Below are 17,560 nucleotides of genomic sequence, written 5' to 3'. Positions count from 1 at the left end.
TCATGTCTTTATCTGCTACATACAAAACAAACAGACATTTTAATGTGGGAAAATCAATGGTTATTAATCTTTCAAATCCTGTTGTCTGAGCTCAACATAAAGCGCTCTCCATGTTCTTATTGCTTTGTTTTACATTTTGGGTTCATTTCTGTGTCACTGAACAGTAATTATTGCACATGTGCCTTGCAAAGCTGGTATTGACTGTTTAACATTTGATCATTTTATAGAAAACACTTTTTGTATTAAAAATGGTTGTGGCATCATTATGCTGTTTGGATGACTTTCTTCAGCAGGATATAGAAACTGTCTAGAGTTAATAGATGAGCTCAATGAAGGGGAATCCTGGAAACGTTTTTATGCCCTTGGAGCTTTTTTTACTTATTATCACATCATGCAAAACAGAATTGAACATAAACCTGGCCACACTATCCCCAGCCTGAAACACGGTGGTAGCAGCATCATGCAATGGGGATATTTTTACGTGGAGAAAGGAAAAGTGGTCATTTTTAATAGGAAAATGAATGAAGCTGAACAGAAGACAGTCTTGAAAGAGTTGTTGGTGGCAGCATCATACTGTGAGGATAGCTTGTTAGGACCTGCAGGACTAAATCGGGTTCAGCTTCACCTTTCAACAGGACCATGCTAAACATACAACCAGAGCTGTAATGGGATGGTTTAGATCAAAGCATATCCATGTATTAAAATGGCATAGTCAAAGCACAGCCTTTAACATAATAATATTTACAAACCATGTATTATTTTTGAACTAGTTAATCTGTCACACAGAATCCCCATACTTTGATGTTTGTGATTGTCACATCACACCAAGAGCTTTAAGAGGAGTGGTACATTTCCAACTCACTGTGTGTTCAAGAAGTCAGCCATTGTATACATGATGGCTACACATTCTACTACACATCTGCGACAGCACCCCACCTCACCTCCTGCATCACCCACCACACAAATCGCTTTTGTGTCCTAAAGCCTGGGTTGATCAAAGTCATTGAAGCAATTTAAGTGATTGTTTGTCAATTTGAAAGCTTTCCAGTTTCAGAGTTAATGGTTGAACATTAAAAAGACTAGCATTGCAATAGAGCACTGCTGAGACAGGATAGACAGATGGAGGAAATAAAAAATATAGAGAAGGAGAAAACAGCAGATGAGGAGAAGGGAAAAGAGAAGGGTGAGTAGAAAAAGAGAGAGCAGGGCAAAAATTTGATGATCTTTGGTGTTGCCTTGCTGCCAGTGTATTGTGGGCTTGTATAATATAATTACTCCCATGTCTCCGAGCTGATGCCATTCTGTGATAGTGTGAAGATGACAGTATCTTCGCCTCTGTGAGGCTGCAGAGATGATAGCTGCCCTGATAAGGATCTGAGTACATGTTCCTCTGCTCTAGAGGGAGCTGGGTGGTTATTGACCCAGGAATCAAAGACTGAAGATTTCACTTGTTTCATTCTCCTCTTCCTCTGATATATGAGATGGCAAACACCCTTTTTATTTGGGCGTGCGCTTTCTGTCTTCAGCCTACAGTACTTGAATCTTATGATACTTGCCTGCTGTCTCCTGTCTTTTTTTCCTCTTCTCAGCCATTCGGCCTAACTTGCCCTCATCAACCTCATTGGCCTGCATGGTCTATCCAAGCAGAAAAAGCAGGCTGGCTTTTGTGCCTGTAGTGGTATTTGCTTGTATTCTACGGTGACCAGACTATGGTTGGCATAAAGGGAAATAAAACCCGACTATGCGTGCAGTGGGCAGTGAGGGGTCAGCTGAGTAATGTGTCCATCCTCAGAAGGGAGACTTAGAAGATGGAGAGGCAAAGGGAGAATGAGAGTCCCCTGTTTTGACTGAAGGGGATGTCTGTTCTTTTCAGTTGCTCAGGTCCTGGATGAGCTTGAGTTGGTTAGCTGTTTACCCATAAGCACTTAATGAGTCACCAACAGCAGCATGTATTCAGATTTATTGTTCAGTTTTTCTCTGTTTGCATATCTCTATTTCTCTCCCTTTTTTTTTTTACAAATCAGATAAAAAAACAAACAATAAAGTGAAATATCTGCTTATATTTTCATAATGCAACATCTGTAAATGGATAAATACCCTATGACTACTGTACTTCTATGTATAAATGTCAATTTCATGTATTGTTTCTTTTTTTCCCTTCCTCCCCTTTATCTTACCCTTACACACACCCATATATATATAAATATATATATATATATATATATATATATATCACCTACTTCCATGATTTCATTCTGTATTTTTATTTGTATCCTTGAGCTACATAAACTCAGAACTTCTTTTCTCTTTTGCAATCATTTCACTCTGTTACTGACATTGCACAGGACTGAAGGAGGAAATAAAAAAAATATTTTTTTATTATGCATAAAGACTGATGTTATTCGGACTGGGATATGACCGTGCTCTTACTGAGCTTTAGCTGCTGAAGCTAAGAATAAATGTGAAGAATATATTGCGCAGAAGATGTGGAAGATGAAGAAAATATGATTGCAAGAAAAGAGAGTAAAATACTTTGCACCATTTTTCATTCGTACTACATAAGAGGACAGGATCTGTGAAAGACTGATGCTGCTGTTGTGCACAACAAGGTGTTAATACGGACGCTAAGGAAACAGCTCAGGTAGCTCCCTGCAGTCCCTTCTTGTCGACTCCATAAATGCATTGGTGATTCTCAGGGGAGGAACACATGAGAAAAGAAAATAGAAATAAATATTTGAGTATAAGAATAGAGGAGATCAAGAATGCAAAAAGCTCACATTATTTTATCTAATCTGGGTTGAGTTCAGTCAGCCCAGAGAAGCCTCATTCTCTGTCATTATAATGAGGTGGCAGCTATCTCTTCGCCAGTTGAGCTTTTATGCGCATGGCATCGTCCAAGTTCACTACTCACACAATGAGCAGCAATACACCAAATCATTTTTCATCTCTTTGATCACTTTGAATTATTGTCACAAGCAAGTCTAAAAGAGGACAGTGAAGGGAATGTGCAGAAAAGCACACAGAAAAAGACACATCTCTGTGCATCACCATGTTATTGTCCAGAAGTGTAAACCGATTGTGAAGAAAATGTATGATCTTCGAAATTATGAATATAATTCCAATGATTTCTATTATTTTTCTAACTAGCAAAGGGGGAACCTGGAGAAGCACAAGATGAGATTATATGTTTTCAAACCTTCACAGCCTGATAAACATGGCCACTGGGGACAGCAAAGAGGATGGCTTTCTCTGCAAGGTAGCTGGAAGAGGACTAACGTATATGATCACCATCTTTCACCCAATCAATAATAAGCTTTATTGATTGGCTTAAATTTCACATATTTGCTTCAGAGGACAAAGAACTACTGTAATAATGGTATAATTACTTTTGATGTACAAATTATTGCCAAGTTACTTTAAGCAGTTTTGAAAGTAATATTCATATTACTGTTAATACTTATATTATTAATATTAAATTTATACTTTTATTAAATTGAATAAAAGTACAAAAAAGATTGTCTTGATTTACAATTGAAGACATAAACATGCTATAGTTAGCTTAATTAATTTATTTATTCTGCAGTTTCCATTTGTTCACCTGCTGCAGCGTGAGCAGCAAAGAAAGCCCCTCCCACACCCACCCGTCCACTCTAATAGGATTGTGTGGGATTTCACCTTCCTCATTGCTCCTTCCATCTCCTACAGCCTCAGGCCTGCTGGCACAGCCTGATAAAAAAGCATCCCTGCCTAACACCTAAGTGCAAGCTAATATTAGCATTTATTTTGCAACACTGCTTAAAAATACAATGTAAACCCACGCACACTTGTTTCTCTCTCTCTGTTTATATATCTGTTTGTTGGGAGATTTGTAGCATTGCTTTGTGGCAGAGGACGGTTTTGGGTCTTTTCTCGCTCCCACATTGCCTGCTGATAAGGGGGAGGCTTCACTCTATATAAATTGCAAAGGTAGAAGCTATGCTGCATGACAAAACTCCTTCTCACACAATAATGCAGGCGGTCTTTATTTCTGGTGATTTTTTTCATCTGGATCTTATCCACATTAGTTGTGGAGTATGATTTCCATAAGATATTCATCTAATTAAATAATATCCCACCACTTAGTGAACTTACTTGCAACGTGAGAGAAGTCAGCAATGAAGCAAAACAGATGTTTAATCCTGCAATTAATGCCAGGACAGACTTGTTGTACCCTTGGGTATAGCTTACAAAAACAAAAAACGGAAAAAAAAAATATTCAGTGTCATTCATAGGCAACAAAGTTACCACATAGATTTGCATGTGAAATGTGTTTTGTGGTTTAACAAAGTTTATGGATCAATTTTATAGTATTTTATTCCTTTCTTTTCTAGTGCATGCAACCTTTTTATCGCTAACATAGCTGGTGATCCAATAACTATTTTAGTGATCAAATAGCTAAATTGTAGTCAACCCTGCAGCTAGATCTATAGGAATATTTCCACCACACGGGGTGTACAAGGCTATGCAAAAGTTCTGATACTCCTTTAACTATTCCTATAGATATTTTGTCTGATAACCAACATAAAACATAATACTATTGCAAGGTGGAAGGGAATGGATAGAGGTTTGTCAAAAAAATCAAAAAAGTGTATCTTGCATATGTATTCAGCCACTTTGGGTCAATTCTTTGATGTACCATTTTTGCCATGCTTTACAGTAAGTACGGTATGTTCAGCATACGGTGTTTTGTAAGTTAACAATAATAACAATTTTATCTAACCAGGTCACTTTAATACACATATTTGCTTTACCCCCTTGATTTTTCTGTGGCAGAAAGCAAATTGTACATGTAATTACTTTGTTGATTTTACCACTCTCTGTTTCTATGTTGAGGTAATTGTTTGTCTAAAGATCTGAATTTTGGTTTATAAATTAATATTGCCTTAAACTTCTGCACAATTTTATTCCTGGCCTATTTGTTCTTCATTGTTGTGATTTTCTTATTAATGTTCTCAAACATTTCAGACCTTCACAGAACAGCTGGACTTATACAGTGACAGAATTTCACCCAGGTGGGAAATATTTACCAAATTGCGTGACTTCTGAGGATAATTGGTTGCATTCAATGTTAGTTAGGTGTATCGGATTAAAGGGGGTGAAAATATATGCACGTCTCCCTTTTCAGATTCTAATTTATAATCCATATTATACTTTTTCTACCACTTCCCATGTATGTGCTACATTTTGTACATTAGTCACATAAAATCTCATTACAAACCTTGATGGCAAAAATTTGGAGAGGTCTGAACTTTTGCAAGGCACAGTAATTATTAAAATGATTTTACTTCACATCATTGCTCCAAAGGAAATAGTGTTTGGCTTTAAAAATGAGAAGGACAATGGAGAATGCTTTCTATCTGTTGTTCTTCCTTTAAATGCAATTAGAGAAAAGCACATGGATTAGGTAATTAAAAAACAGCCCACCTGTGGCACAGACATTGTGTAGCAGCTCGGGTGTAGAGTAAATTGTGTGTGATTTTCGTTGTGCTCAGTAAAGCACTACAGCCCTGTTCTGTCTGAAAACAGGTTCTCTGAGCTACACATAGTGACGGGCAGCAGGAGTTGTCTTTCGTGTCAGATCAGACCTGCGGCCATTAGCATTTTGGGTTTTCTGCTTCACTTCCACTGTAATTATCCAGCACTTGTCTTTTTTTAGTAATCAGGGCTGGAGTCTCACTCCACATCTGCTGACTCCCTAATGAAAAAGAACAACTTGCAGAGACCATTTGGAGGCTGTGATGTTTGGAACATGCCCGCACACAGACATGCTGAAAACAAAATAACGAACTGATGAATCATGCCACATAATCAGTCGAATGGGCTATGTTTGATTTTTCCTTAAGTCCTGCTTTGATATGTTTTTTTTTTTTTTTTTTTTTTTTTTTTTGGCTGATGAAAATAAAATCTGTGGAAACAAAATCTAATCAACAAACTGCTGGCAAACAAAATGACTGACCTCAACCAAAAAGAAAGGAAGCATTGTATCTGTGGAGCAAATGAGGCAAGTGATGATGAGAGAGTAAATTAGAAGCTGTCGATACTGTGAGACACTTCTATCAGAGCCAAGGCTGTTGGCGAGGGAGGCAGATATGCAGCTGGTCGGGGTAACAAAGGCCCCGTTTGGTGTATTGCTCCATTAAGACACTGGGTCTTGTCAACTCTGCCTGGATGATGCCCCATTCTGCTCCACAAGGCATAGACTCATGTATCACTTCGAATTGAAGGGGGAGCTGAGGGAAGGTGCAAAAGGGTGAGATCTAGATCACTTGACTGAGCATCCATGGCGTAATGTTACCAGCCCAGAGGGTGGAACTTTACCTCAACCATGAATTGATGGTCTCCTGCCATGAAGAGTGAGGGCGGTTGCTTCAGCTGCCCAGGGGCCCCCTCATGATGAGGTGAAAGCTTATCTCTTCAGAGCAGTAAGACGTGCTGTTGCAGTACAGTTCAGAGGCAGATGTTTTCATTCACAATGTCTATCAGATGCAAATAGTTTAGTTATGCCAAAAGGATGAGAGTCTATCTATATAATACCAGTGTGTTGCATGTATGTGGAGAAAGGTATTGGTAACTGTCCCTCCATATCCTGGAAAGGATAAGTGGTTAAAGGTAATAAACGGATGGATGGGTTGTTAAGTTTTTCACTTTACAAATTTCACTCCTTTGTGATGTTTGAAGAAAGGTTTTGTAGTGGTAATGTTACAGAATCTGAAAAGCTTTAAGATTTATTACTTTTGTTAGGGACTTGTATCATGTATGTCACTTTACAAATTTTTACATACTTTTCAGTTGTCAAACCAAGCCATAAATTTTGTTCTCTACAGAGAGACTGCTATTAAATAAACACAAACTGACCTACCCTATTGAATTTAATTAATGGGTACTTTTCATGAGTAATCAATTACGCTGTAAAATTTAAATTATCTTAATAGATCACAGAATTTCGTATAACAATAACTTAGTTATACTTTTGAAGGCATTCGCTTACATAAAGGTTGGTATTTTAGGATCATGTTAGAAATGGCTTCATAATCCAGAAAAGCCATTTTCACACATGGGCAACTTGACTCAAAGTTCTCTTTTTTTTTTTTCTTTTTTTTTATTTTTAAACAAAAAAAAGGTATTGCACATTTTGTGCTGGAGAAGGGCTTTAACAGCATAAGGAAGGTGGATTGGGGGGTAAGACGTGTAAAAGGTACTGAAGGGAGGACGTAATGTAAGAAGCATAATGGTGAAATACAGTAGCTGTTTCCTTTAAAGTCCACAAACAATAACATGAGGCTCCCTGAAGACTGTTTTATGTGAGTATCAATACCACGTTTATTTGTGTATGCAATATCCACAAGATACTGGAAAACTATATAGAATTTTGGACATAAATATTTGAAATGGTGCTGTGCATGTACACTTACTTATTCTTTGCAGTAAATTTTCTGCTATGTGTACGCATTATCCCACCTGGTAATCTTTGCTAGAAGTTTAAAGCTTGTAGTTACAATGCTGACATGCATTGTGTTCTCTGTGGATTGCAGTATTTCCTTTATATGCTGAACAAAAGGGTTGTTTGGTTTTCTGTCTCTCACTCTGTTTGCCAGGGTTTGTTGCTCCCATTATGTTGGGAGTCTGTGTCTTATACCCTCTAATAAGGATGACCAATCACAGGGGCAAGCAGCAGTGCCCCACTTTTTGGTCTCCACTTAATTTAATTACATCAAATTAGCAAGGCTAGAAGAGAAGGGGCTGAGAGAGAGGATTAATCCTTTGCAGCTTATATAGGCAGGTTGGACACTGTCAGCTGTCCTGTGTTGAATTACTGTTTCAGGATTGTCTTCATTAGAGGGGAGCTTAAGGATCACAGGTCACTTGATATTGTTAAAACAATGCTGTGGAAACAGGCTAATTAGAATATTTGCCTTTATGTTTTTAATGGGTTTTTTTTCTCTATTGGTGCTTTTTTTTTCAAAGAAATTGGAAGTGAACATTTTATTTTGTACTGTTTGTTTAAGGTTAAAGCTTACATTTGCTCTTAAAGTAACACTCAAATAAAAATAAATTTTGAGGAATACTTGGGTTAAATATTAGAATCATAATTATGTTTCAAACAGATATTGAGGGATACATTTAAATGCACCATTAGTTTTGATTTGCAGGTCACATTTACAGTATTTTGTCTAAGTAAAGTGATATGGCTCTCTGCCCAGGGCACCACGATGAAATAGCTAAACTCTAATGCGTTTATGCTCAATCAATGTTGAGCATGGAAGCACCATAAGAAATAGGAATCCGATTCACAGATTTCATTTTGGCACAAAATTAAAGAGCTACTTTAAAGTTTCTATTTGGGAGTAGACTGTTATTGTCTTCTAGATGAGCATCTAAAATAATAACCTTGATCACATCTGGGTTGGATTATTATAGTCTCTATTATAATTCTTTTAAGCACATTTCAAGACTGAAAAAAAAATTCTTTTAAAAACACCAACTGGCCAGAAAAGGCCTGTTTGATGAATCTGTTGCGATACCATCAAGTGTGATGGCCAATAGTGTAGATTAGTATTTTGCCTGAATTGGCTGAATGGACCACAGGGGTCTTAATTTGTCACTTGTATTTATGCCAATGTGTCCACATTCAGCATAAAATTGCAGGCAACCTTTCCATTGTGATGTTTAAGCTCCTCTGTCTACTCTCTTATTTTGAATGTGAAAGTAAAATCTTAGCCTCACCCTTCAGGTAAACCTGAAGGAATCTGTAACCTAAAAAAGTATAATGAAAAGATGTGGACTGTATCAAATCCTTTTCTTCTTTTTTTTTTTTCATTTAATATCAGGAGTAAGGCTCTTAACAGATTTCAGCAAATAAAATATGCAAGTGTGGCTGAGAATATTGTTGGCTGTTGTTTACCTAAAAATACATGGAAAAAATAAAGTATGAAATGCACAAGTATTGCTGAACTTGTAGCTTAGTTTTAATGTAAATGTCTGTGGAGGAAGTAAATTTTGTTGTGATTTTGGTGTCCTATGTCAGAGGTTTGTTCCTGCATCAGTCTGCGATAAAACTTTTTTTTTTCCCCATGCCTGCTGGTTCTGTTCTGTCTATCCCATTATGAGAGGCAGTTGTTTGTGCTGGAAGAGGATTAAGACAAGTCAACAATCCACAGTCTTTTTAGTCTCCCAAAGGGCTTCTCATACAGAACAGGAGGTTGAGAATAGCTTCCTCCCCTAATCCCCCCCACAATCAACGCTGCACAGCCAGGTAAAAATTGTTGAAAGCACCTCACTGTACCACAATGGAACAATGAACCGATATAAAAATAGAGATTGGATTGGGGGGTTGCCACTGGAATCTAATGGTATTCACTGTTCTCTGCTCCTGTGGTACACCTCCCCTTTCATCTATTTCTTCTATGAAACAAGATCCAAGAATGGTGATCCACGCAGTTGAATTTATCTTTATTTAGTGTTGCTATAAAAATAACTAGAATCTCTTAAAACAGAAACCAGAGACAAACAACCATTTCCACAGGTAAATTAAATATTAACTGCAATTATTTCCTACAACACACAATAAAATTGTTTCTCAAAGAAACACTGAAGCTTCACTGTACTTCCTGTTACACAAAACTGTCCTTCACCTAGGCTGGAAAGAAAGAGGTCAGTTTAGGGCAAAAAACCTCTTTGTTAGCGCTTGCTCTCCTGACAAAGACTAACAAAGACCACATCATACCAGGCTCAATTGAAGGTGACAGAAATTTTAATAAATTAGAAGATTCAAGCCATACTGCATCTTACAAAGTATTGTTTGAATAAAAACACAGAGCCACAATGACATACAGGATAACAAAGGAACTTTTTCAATCCAATAATTTGAACATTTAACTTCTTTGACTCATGAATCTTAAATTTGGCTTTCTAAATATGAAGAGTGCCCTTTTTTCTGTCACTGGCAAATACAGTGCATAGTTTTTTTATAAATCACAGAGATGCACTGATCTGGGATTTCTTGGCCGATACCATCTTAAGTTTTACTTTGAGGTCTGACCTGCAGATATTGATTTTGTAAAAGTTCTTTCGTTTTTTTCTTAAGTTCCTTATCACAGAAAAAGTGAAACGTGCTGCAGGTTCCTTGATAGTTAGTAGTTTTGAATCTAGCAGAAAATAAAGAAATGAAGAATATCCCTATATATGCCCAAGTCATATGACCTGTGCATATACTGTATGTAGATCATTTCTAAATATCCTGTTATACTACAATTTCCCCCTTGCAGGAGATTAAAGGTTGTTTCTATTCTATTCTATTCTACTCTATTCTATCTGATTTATATTGAACTCAAAAAAGCTCTATCAAAGTATTGGTGGTTGGTATGAACATAGAACAAAAGTTGGGTTTTCTTTGCATTTTTTTGTTGTTGATTTGATGCAATTCAAGAAAAGAGAAAATCATTTTCATTCTTTTTTATTTGACCTGTTGACTACAGATCACAGCATATCATGGTGAAATTAGCCTATCCCTGACTGATTGATTGGTGTATTTTCACAAATAGATTTCACCACACCTTAAATCAATATGTACTACATCACAAAGCTCATCCTAATTGATCAATTAACAATCATGTGGAAAAATCAGTTCTTATGCTAAAGTTCCAAAAGTGCATCGAGCTAAATCTGTATTTTACCAAATGAATTCATTTTTGTGAGCTTAGGAGCTAAATGGAAGTAGAATTGAGCTTCAAGGACATAGTGGATACTACATAAATTGGAGCATTCCTTTTTCATGGTACAGTCACATGTGGTCATGCCTAGAGTGGAAGAAATAAGCTATTTTTTCTTGCTTGAGGGAATTACATCAAAGTCAAATTGCCCTACATATTCACAAATGGATTGGTAAGTCTGGGATCTGTGCATGTGCATATATATATATATATATATATATATATATATATATATATTTTTTTTTTTTTTTTTTTTTTTTTTTTTTTTGTAAAGTAACCCAGAAATGTGGTTGCAGAGCATCACAGAGTACTGTTTTTTGTGGATTGTTGGGTGAAAGAAGAAAAAAAAACACTGTAATTTCATGGCTTCTGTCCTGCTACTTTAGAGCAGTAAAGTTCACAGCATGTTGCAAGAACACCACACACGCAGAGACAAGAAAAACGTTGACAGAAATGTCACCTTGCCAACACAAAGCTCCACCGTGCGCTGACAGCAGAATGCAATGCTTTTAGTTTGGGAAAATCCAGGGAGGCATCCTCTGTACAAGCAAGGGTGGGGGGGGTCAGATTTACATCAGCAACTCTGGGTGAATAATAAGAAAACAGAGTGAAAATAATGGTAAGCTAAGCTTTGTTTGTGACAGTAACTGCTGCAGCTGAACTGACAATAGGAAATAACACTTTGTAGCTGTAAATCTGCACATGTGCTGCAGTTAAAGTCCTGTACATTGTTTCAATTAATAAAACACTTAACATACAGTGCAAAAGTATGTATTAATTCAAACAGAGAGCGACAAAAAAATAAATAAAAAAGGTAAATGAAAGGAAAAGAATACAGAATTTGTTTCTGCTTCTATGCTAATTGGATTTTATATGACTCTCCATACATTTAAACTAAACAGTAGTTATTATGTTGGAAATAATTATGATATGACTCCTTAACTAGAGAACATTTTATTTAGCAAACTATAAATGATATATACTCTCTGAATACTGCATACTAAGATATTCACCCACGACCACTTCTGGTGTTTACACAGAAGGGTCAGAGAAACAGAAAATATCTAGTAATCAGCTGCTGTGTGGATGAAAATGCATTGTTGATGTCAGAGGTCATAGCAAAATGGGCAGACAGCTGAAAGGCAACAGTAGCTAAAAAAAATCCCTCATTACATCCAAGGTATGAATACCATTTCAGAACAACAATTTGGGAATTGGAGCAGACTGGTAACGGCAGCTAAAGACCACAGCACATGCAACTTGTATCAGCTAGGAATAGGAAACTGAAGCTACAATTTGCACATTCACTGATGTACCAGACTGGAACAACATTGTTGTATGAGATGTGATAGTAACCAAAACATTCAGACAGTCACGGTCAGTCTGATGCAAGCAACATGAAAGAATGGATCCATGCTGCCTTGCATCAGATGCTTAGATTGTCTAATAGTGTGAGGAATACTTTCTAAGTAGACTTTGGCAATCTTGGTACCTAATGAGCATTATTTAAACACCACAGCTTAACAGACAGACAGTCAGAAAGATGGGTTTATAGTTATGTAGTATATATATATATATATATATATATATATATATATTAAGAGGTTGAGGGTTATTAGATACCATTTATTTATCCTATATAGCTGTTGAGAAAAACATATTCTGCTGTCTCCATATTTTATGATTTATGTCCAAAACCTGTAATTAAGTTGCCATGTCTTCTAAAAGTTTTCCTATTTAGCAGTAACCTCAACTGCTGGCATAAAAAAGTAAATGTATAAAAAAAAAAAGGAATATGCTTTAGTCAAAAAAAAAAAAATAAAATCATTAATTACAGTAGCTCATGATTTAGTTGTTTTTTTTTTCCTTGTGGCTGTAAATCTTAAGGAACATTGATCGGAAACAGCTCCTTTACCAGATAACGATGGTGTGTGATAGGACAATAGTGAACTCATAAATCGTGCTAATGATTTCTCAGAAAACTGAAATGGAAATCCAATAGATATCTTAAGCCTCTTTTAATTGTATACATCCCTCTGGGGCACATAGGCCCAATATAATTTTAAATCATGTTACTCTTAAAATAGTTTTATCCTTTGACATGGTTTAGGGATGCACAACTGTTATTCTTAGACTTCCTAGAGACTTAATGAAACAGGATTAATGGAAGATTTGCATTGTTTTACCAAACCCCTCCACATACACTTGGAACAACATCCAGGATGAGTCTGACACTTAGCTGTTAAACTCAGCACAGTTTTTGTTTTAACATCTGGCTTTAACATTCAACACTTAAGCATTTCCTACAACATTTTGGCATAAATTATCTTGAAGTTTAATTTAAAAACAAGACAAATAATCCAAGTTAACATTTAAACTCAGGACATTTTATTACAAAATAAGAATCCAAGGTAATTTAACACATCTTAATTTGTGTTAAATTTGTGCTGTTATAGGTGGGTTTGATTTCTGAATTTGTTTTACTAAGGCTCTTTCCATGTAAAGATATCCAACAAAAAGTTAATCATAACATGAAAACGGAGACAGCTGAAAAACAGCTTTGAAAGGCAGTTATCTATAGTCTTTCATCTACGAGATTTCCCTCAAGAGACTCGTGGAAATGATCAAAAATTAATTTCAAAAAGCAATCCTATATTCCACATCTCGGATGATCTATTTTTGCACAGCCAGTCATTACGGGAATCTGTGGCAGCAGATAGAAAGACGACGCAAGTGTTAGGTGCTGTCAGAAAACAGATCTATAATGTCATCTCTCCTTTTCACATTTCCATCACAACTATGTAATTATGATTGGATTCCTCCATAGTTTCTCGGCAGAAGTGGTAATATGAAGCGCATTGTGATGGCTTTTCTGGAGGTTAGAGGAAAGACAGTCTGCAAGCCTGACACTGCCATGAGAGACGCTGTCAAATACACTCGTTTTGTATTCTCCTCCTCCCATAGCTGCATTATGGCATGGATTCTGCATGTGTGTTTCTCACACCTAGTTAATTATATAATTCATATCATGTCTAGTCTATTTGCTTCCACCATAAATAGATTTAAACAATATAAAGCAAACACCAAGAGCGCTCAAACAAGCAGTCCATGTTTGCTTCTCCGCAGAACTAATATCCCACACACCTCTTAGGCCAAATGCATGAAAACTCCTAGGATAGTGCTACATTTTTAATGAAAGCAGAGTGTTTGATCTGCCAATGTTTGTCTTCTTTGATGTGAACTGACACAGCAGTGAGTGGCCAGATCTCAGTGTAGTCCAACATGAGGACAGATTAATTCATTATCCTTTAACAGGGTAGGCTTGTAGTTAAGGAGTTCATCCCGAAGGCAGAATCTAAAATCGGTAACACCTTCCAATGCATTCAGTCATGGCTTCTCTCCCCTGTAGCTTTTCTGTGAAAATACAAACCTTGAGCTCACGATTCACATTTCTTTGCAATACAAACACATACATGTTTTACTGAGATTTGCTCTAACAGACCAGCATAAAGGGACACACTATTGTAAGTGTAATAAATGTTGCATGATGCATTTATTTTTACAAATTAAAATCTGAAAATTTGGTATTCGTTCAATCTCAGACTTGTATCCTAGTGCACTAATGTCAGTATAAATTCACAGAATTAGTCAGAAGGGCCAATATGTTTATTACTTAATGTCAGTATAAATACCAGCTACATGTATATATTCTGAAGGTATCTGAGGACATTAGTGAATAAAACCGCATAACTAGGGCCAAGAAAATCCAACCGACAGGGATCAGAAAAGATTGTGGAGAAGTAAAGCAATATTGGGTTATAAAACAATACTCTGAGATCTGAACATTTGGCACAGCACAGATCAAACTCTCTTATAAAAATGGAAATACTACACCACAAGTGCAAACCTACCAAGACGTAAGAGTCCACCTAAATCGACAAGCCAGAATAGGCGGCATTATTCATAGCAGCAGCCTTCATGAGGCTCATGTAGCTCTGGAGCAGCTGCAGAGATCCACAAAGGGAGAAGGCACAGGGAAAATCTTGAAAACTATGCATCAATATATTTTCACTATAAATATATTTAATAAATACGTTAAATAAAATGCATTTGCAATTTTGCAAGGCATTTTTATGAATCTAAGGGGTGGAAAATATGTCAGAAAATGTAAAAAAATTCAATTACATAGATTATGCATTGTGGAGATAGTTATGTCAAATGACACTATTTTATATTATTTACTGTTGCCTGTAGATTATTGTTTTGCTAATTATTATTTACCCGTCTAATTTTTCATAATTAGGTGGCGAATGGGGAATAAACTGAAACTCTCTTTAAATTATAGTGGTAAATAAACAGGCAAGAATTTCCAGGATGCTTCTGTATCTAATGACTACAACAGATCCATATCAAGCCAAGTGTCCCAGGAGACGATGCAAATAACAAAAATGCAGCCAGAGTATAATTACTCTGCAGCAGTGAAGTCACATAGGAGAGTGCAGTGATTTCATGCCACTGCATGTATGTGTAGGTGTGCATTAGCAATGTTTCTCCATGTAGCTTAATCCCCAACACTCACTATTAGTCTTGGGCTTTCCTGGATTTTGTGCAGTTTTACCACATATTGGCAGCCCTATTATTTGCACTTAGTGAACCAGTTTTGGAAACGTTTAGTAGTTAGCTTCAATCCTCTTGACCTGCTGGGCCTTGACATGAGCATCTTGCAATTAACCTATTTACTATAATGATCTCTACTAAGGTCCATTGAAATGGGTAATCACTACTTTATAGTGTCTACTAACAGTAAATAGGATGTCAGTAGGATAAAGTGGGTGTCAAAGCATATGAATAGACTGAGCAGGAAATAGACGCTTAAGGGTGCAGTGATTTCCATCGCTGACATAGTCCAAAGCTGACATAGTCCAAAAGCACTTAATTATAATGAGCCGGAGCACAGAGCAAGTGTTAGACGGCTTGGGGGAAATTTAAGAGATAGTGACAACAGTCCAGCGCTGGCTGCATGAATTGGAGATCGCTCTGGGATGGGTCCAACATCAGATCTGCATTAGTGAAACAAGAAGAGTTTTCAGCTTTAGCCGCCAGACTTCATGAAAAAGAAATGATGCCTGTCTTGCAAATATAGCAAGCATAATGTATTTTTCCTCTGTTGATGTCATCAAGCTCCTTAGAGCCATATCCGTTAGGAGAACAAAAGTGCTTACAGTATTATCATCAATAGGGTTTTAGAAATTTGAGTTATGCTTTATGAAAAACACAAAATCCTGTCATAGATCTGAATGTCTTAAGTTCATTTCATGATCACATTAATGTTATTCAATTATGCTGTTCTTTGTAGCTTATGGGAAAGAGTGTCTGTTTAATCAAATAAGAGAAATAATGGAGTGAAAATGAAAAAAAGCTCCAAACCAGAGTTGCGCTCTGTGGAAACTCTTAGAAAAAGATGCAGAAGCATATAAATAAATTGTATTGATAATTTTATATCCTTGTGAATCAGTTTACAAGAAAATATTGAAATTACAGTCAAGATGATTTATAATCTATTACTCCAGCAAAGGCTGTTTAACTTCTTACTTCTATGAATATTAACATAGTCTTACTGTCTCGCAGTTTTTCACTCTGGCTCTAACCCACATGTAGACATACATCACACCAGCACAACTTGTCTAATTTTTCATGAAGATGGCTGTTTTTATGCTAATCTGACAGCTGCATTCATTTTCAACCTTTCTCACAGGCGTTCATTTCCCAATCTCGGATCCCTTCATTCTCATTTGTGCACACACGGACACACTTTTTCTCACAGCCACAAAGCAAAAATGGAGTAAAACACAATCATGATCCTTAAACATGAAACATGACACCGCTGTAAAAGATGAATTTGGCTGCGTGTTTTTTGGCATCGTCTTGACTGGGGTCACTGTCTCACTCTGAAGAAGTGCTTTCTCACTTAATAGCTGGGTTATTAGAACCACTCTCCCATCTACCAGGTCATGCTTTAACCTTTCGTAGAGGAGCTTAGGACATTGACATGATTCAGCGAGACAGGAAATAGCTGGTGTGGAGGATACAAGCAGGGCATAATTGGCCCTCTCAGTCAATAATGCCGCTGTGTTCTTTGAGATCGCTAATGAAGCACAAGAGATGAGGAGGTGCCCATTTGGTATGCTGGTCTCCCAGACACTTGGGACACAACTAAAAATTTGCAAGTGCTTGCTCGTGTCTCATCAGTGTAGAGGTGAAACAGGCAGCGGCTGTAAAGCTGAGTAATTGCCTGGCATTATGAGGTAAGCGGCACCTCTACCTGCGTTTCACACATTTTTAGCTGGATTTTCTTCTACTCATGAATTGACATGAGTGTACTTAAACTCTCAGATGGAGCTGAGAGCGGTTCAAGAGTGATATGTTGCTCGGTGCTCTGCAAAGTCATTACTCAGCACAATAAAACGCTCAGACTGACGGTTCTCCGCGCACATGGAGTTGAGGCCGGCTTTGCTATGTTAATAATGGTTTTGTGTTGACAGCCGGCAGAGCCCGCTGGGTGTGCAGTCGTTGTTTCAGTTATTAAAATGTTTGCTCCCCCCCCGTCTTTTATCTTGCAGCGGGAACAACATACATATTTGGCCGAGATGGTGGACTGATCACCTACACATGGCCACCAAATGACCGACCCAGCACAAGGGCGGACCGACTCGCCATTGGGTTCAGCACACACCTGAAGGATGCTGTCTTGGTGAGGGTGGATAGCTCCTCTGGACTCGGAGACTTCTTGAAGCTCCACATTGTAAGTCAGA

The 17,560-nt window shown here is 37.2% G+C and overlaps 1 protein-coding gene across 30 annotated transcripts in view; it reads left to right on the top strand.

Annotated features, from left to right (window-relative positions):
• The window catches only part of nrxn1 (neurexin 1), a 258,531-nt gene that overhangs the window by 145,619 nt on the left and 95,352 nt on the right, over positions 1 to 17,560 (top strand). For all 30 annotated transcript variants that reach the window (XM_023327268.1, XM_023327262.1, XM_023327252.1 and 27 more), the window contains one exon: positions 17,369 to 17,550. In XM_023327268.1, the coding sequence (XP_023183036.1) occupies positions 17,369 to 17,550 (182 nt within the window). The remainder of the gene's footprint in view (positions 1 to 17,368; positions 17,551 to 17,560) is intronic.

This window comes from Xiphophorus maculatus, chromosome 22, assembly GCF_002775205.1.
Source record: "Xiphophorus maculatus strain JP 163 A chromosome 22, X_maculatus-5.0-male, whole genome shotgun sequence".
In the NCBI taxonomy this organism is placed as follows: Eukaryota; Metazoa; Chordata; class Actinopteri; order Cyprinodontiformes; family Poeciliidae; genus Xiphophorus; species Xiphophorus maculatus.
The sequence above is the reverse complement of the archived record's forward strand: the minus strand, read 5'-3'. Positions and strand labels throughout refer to the sequence as shown.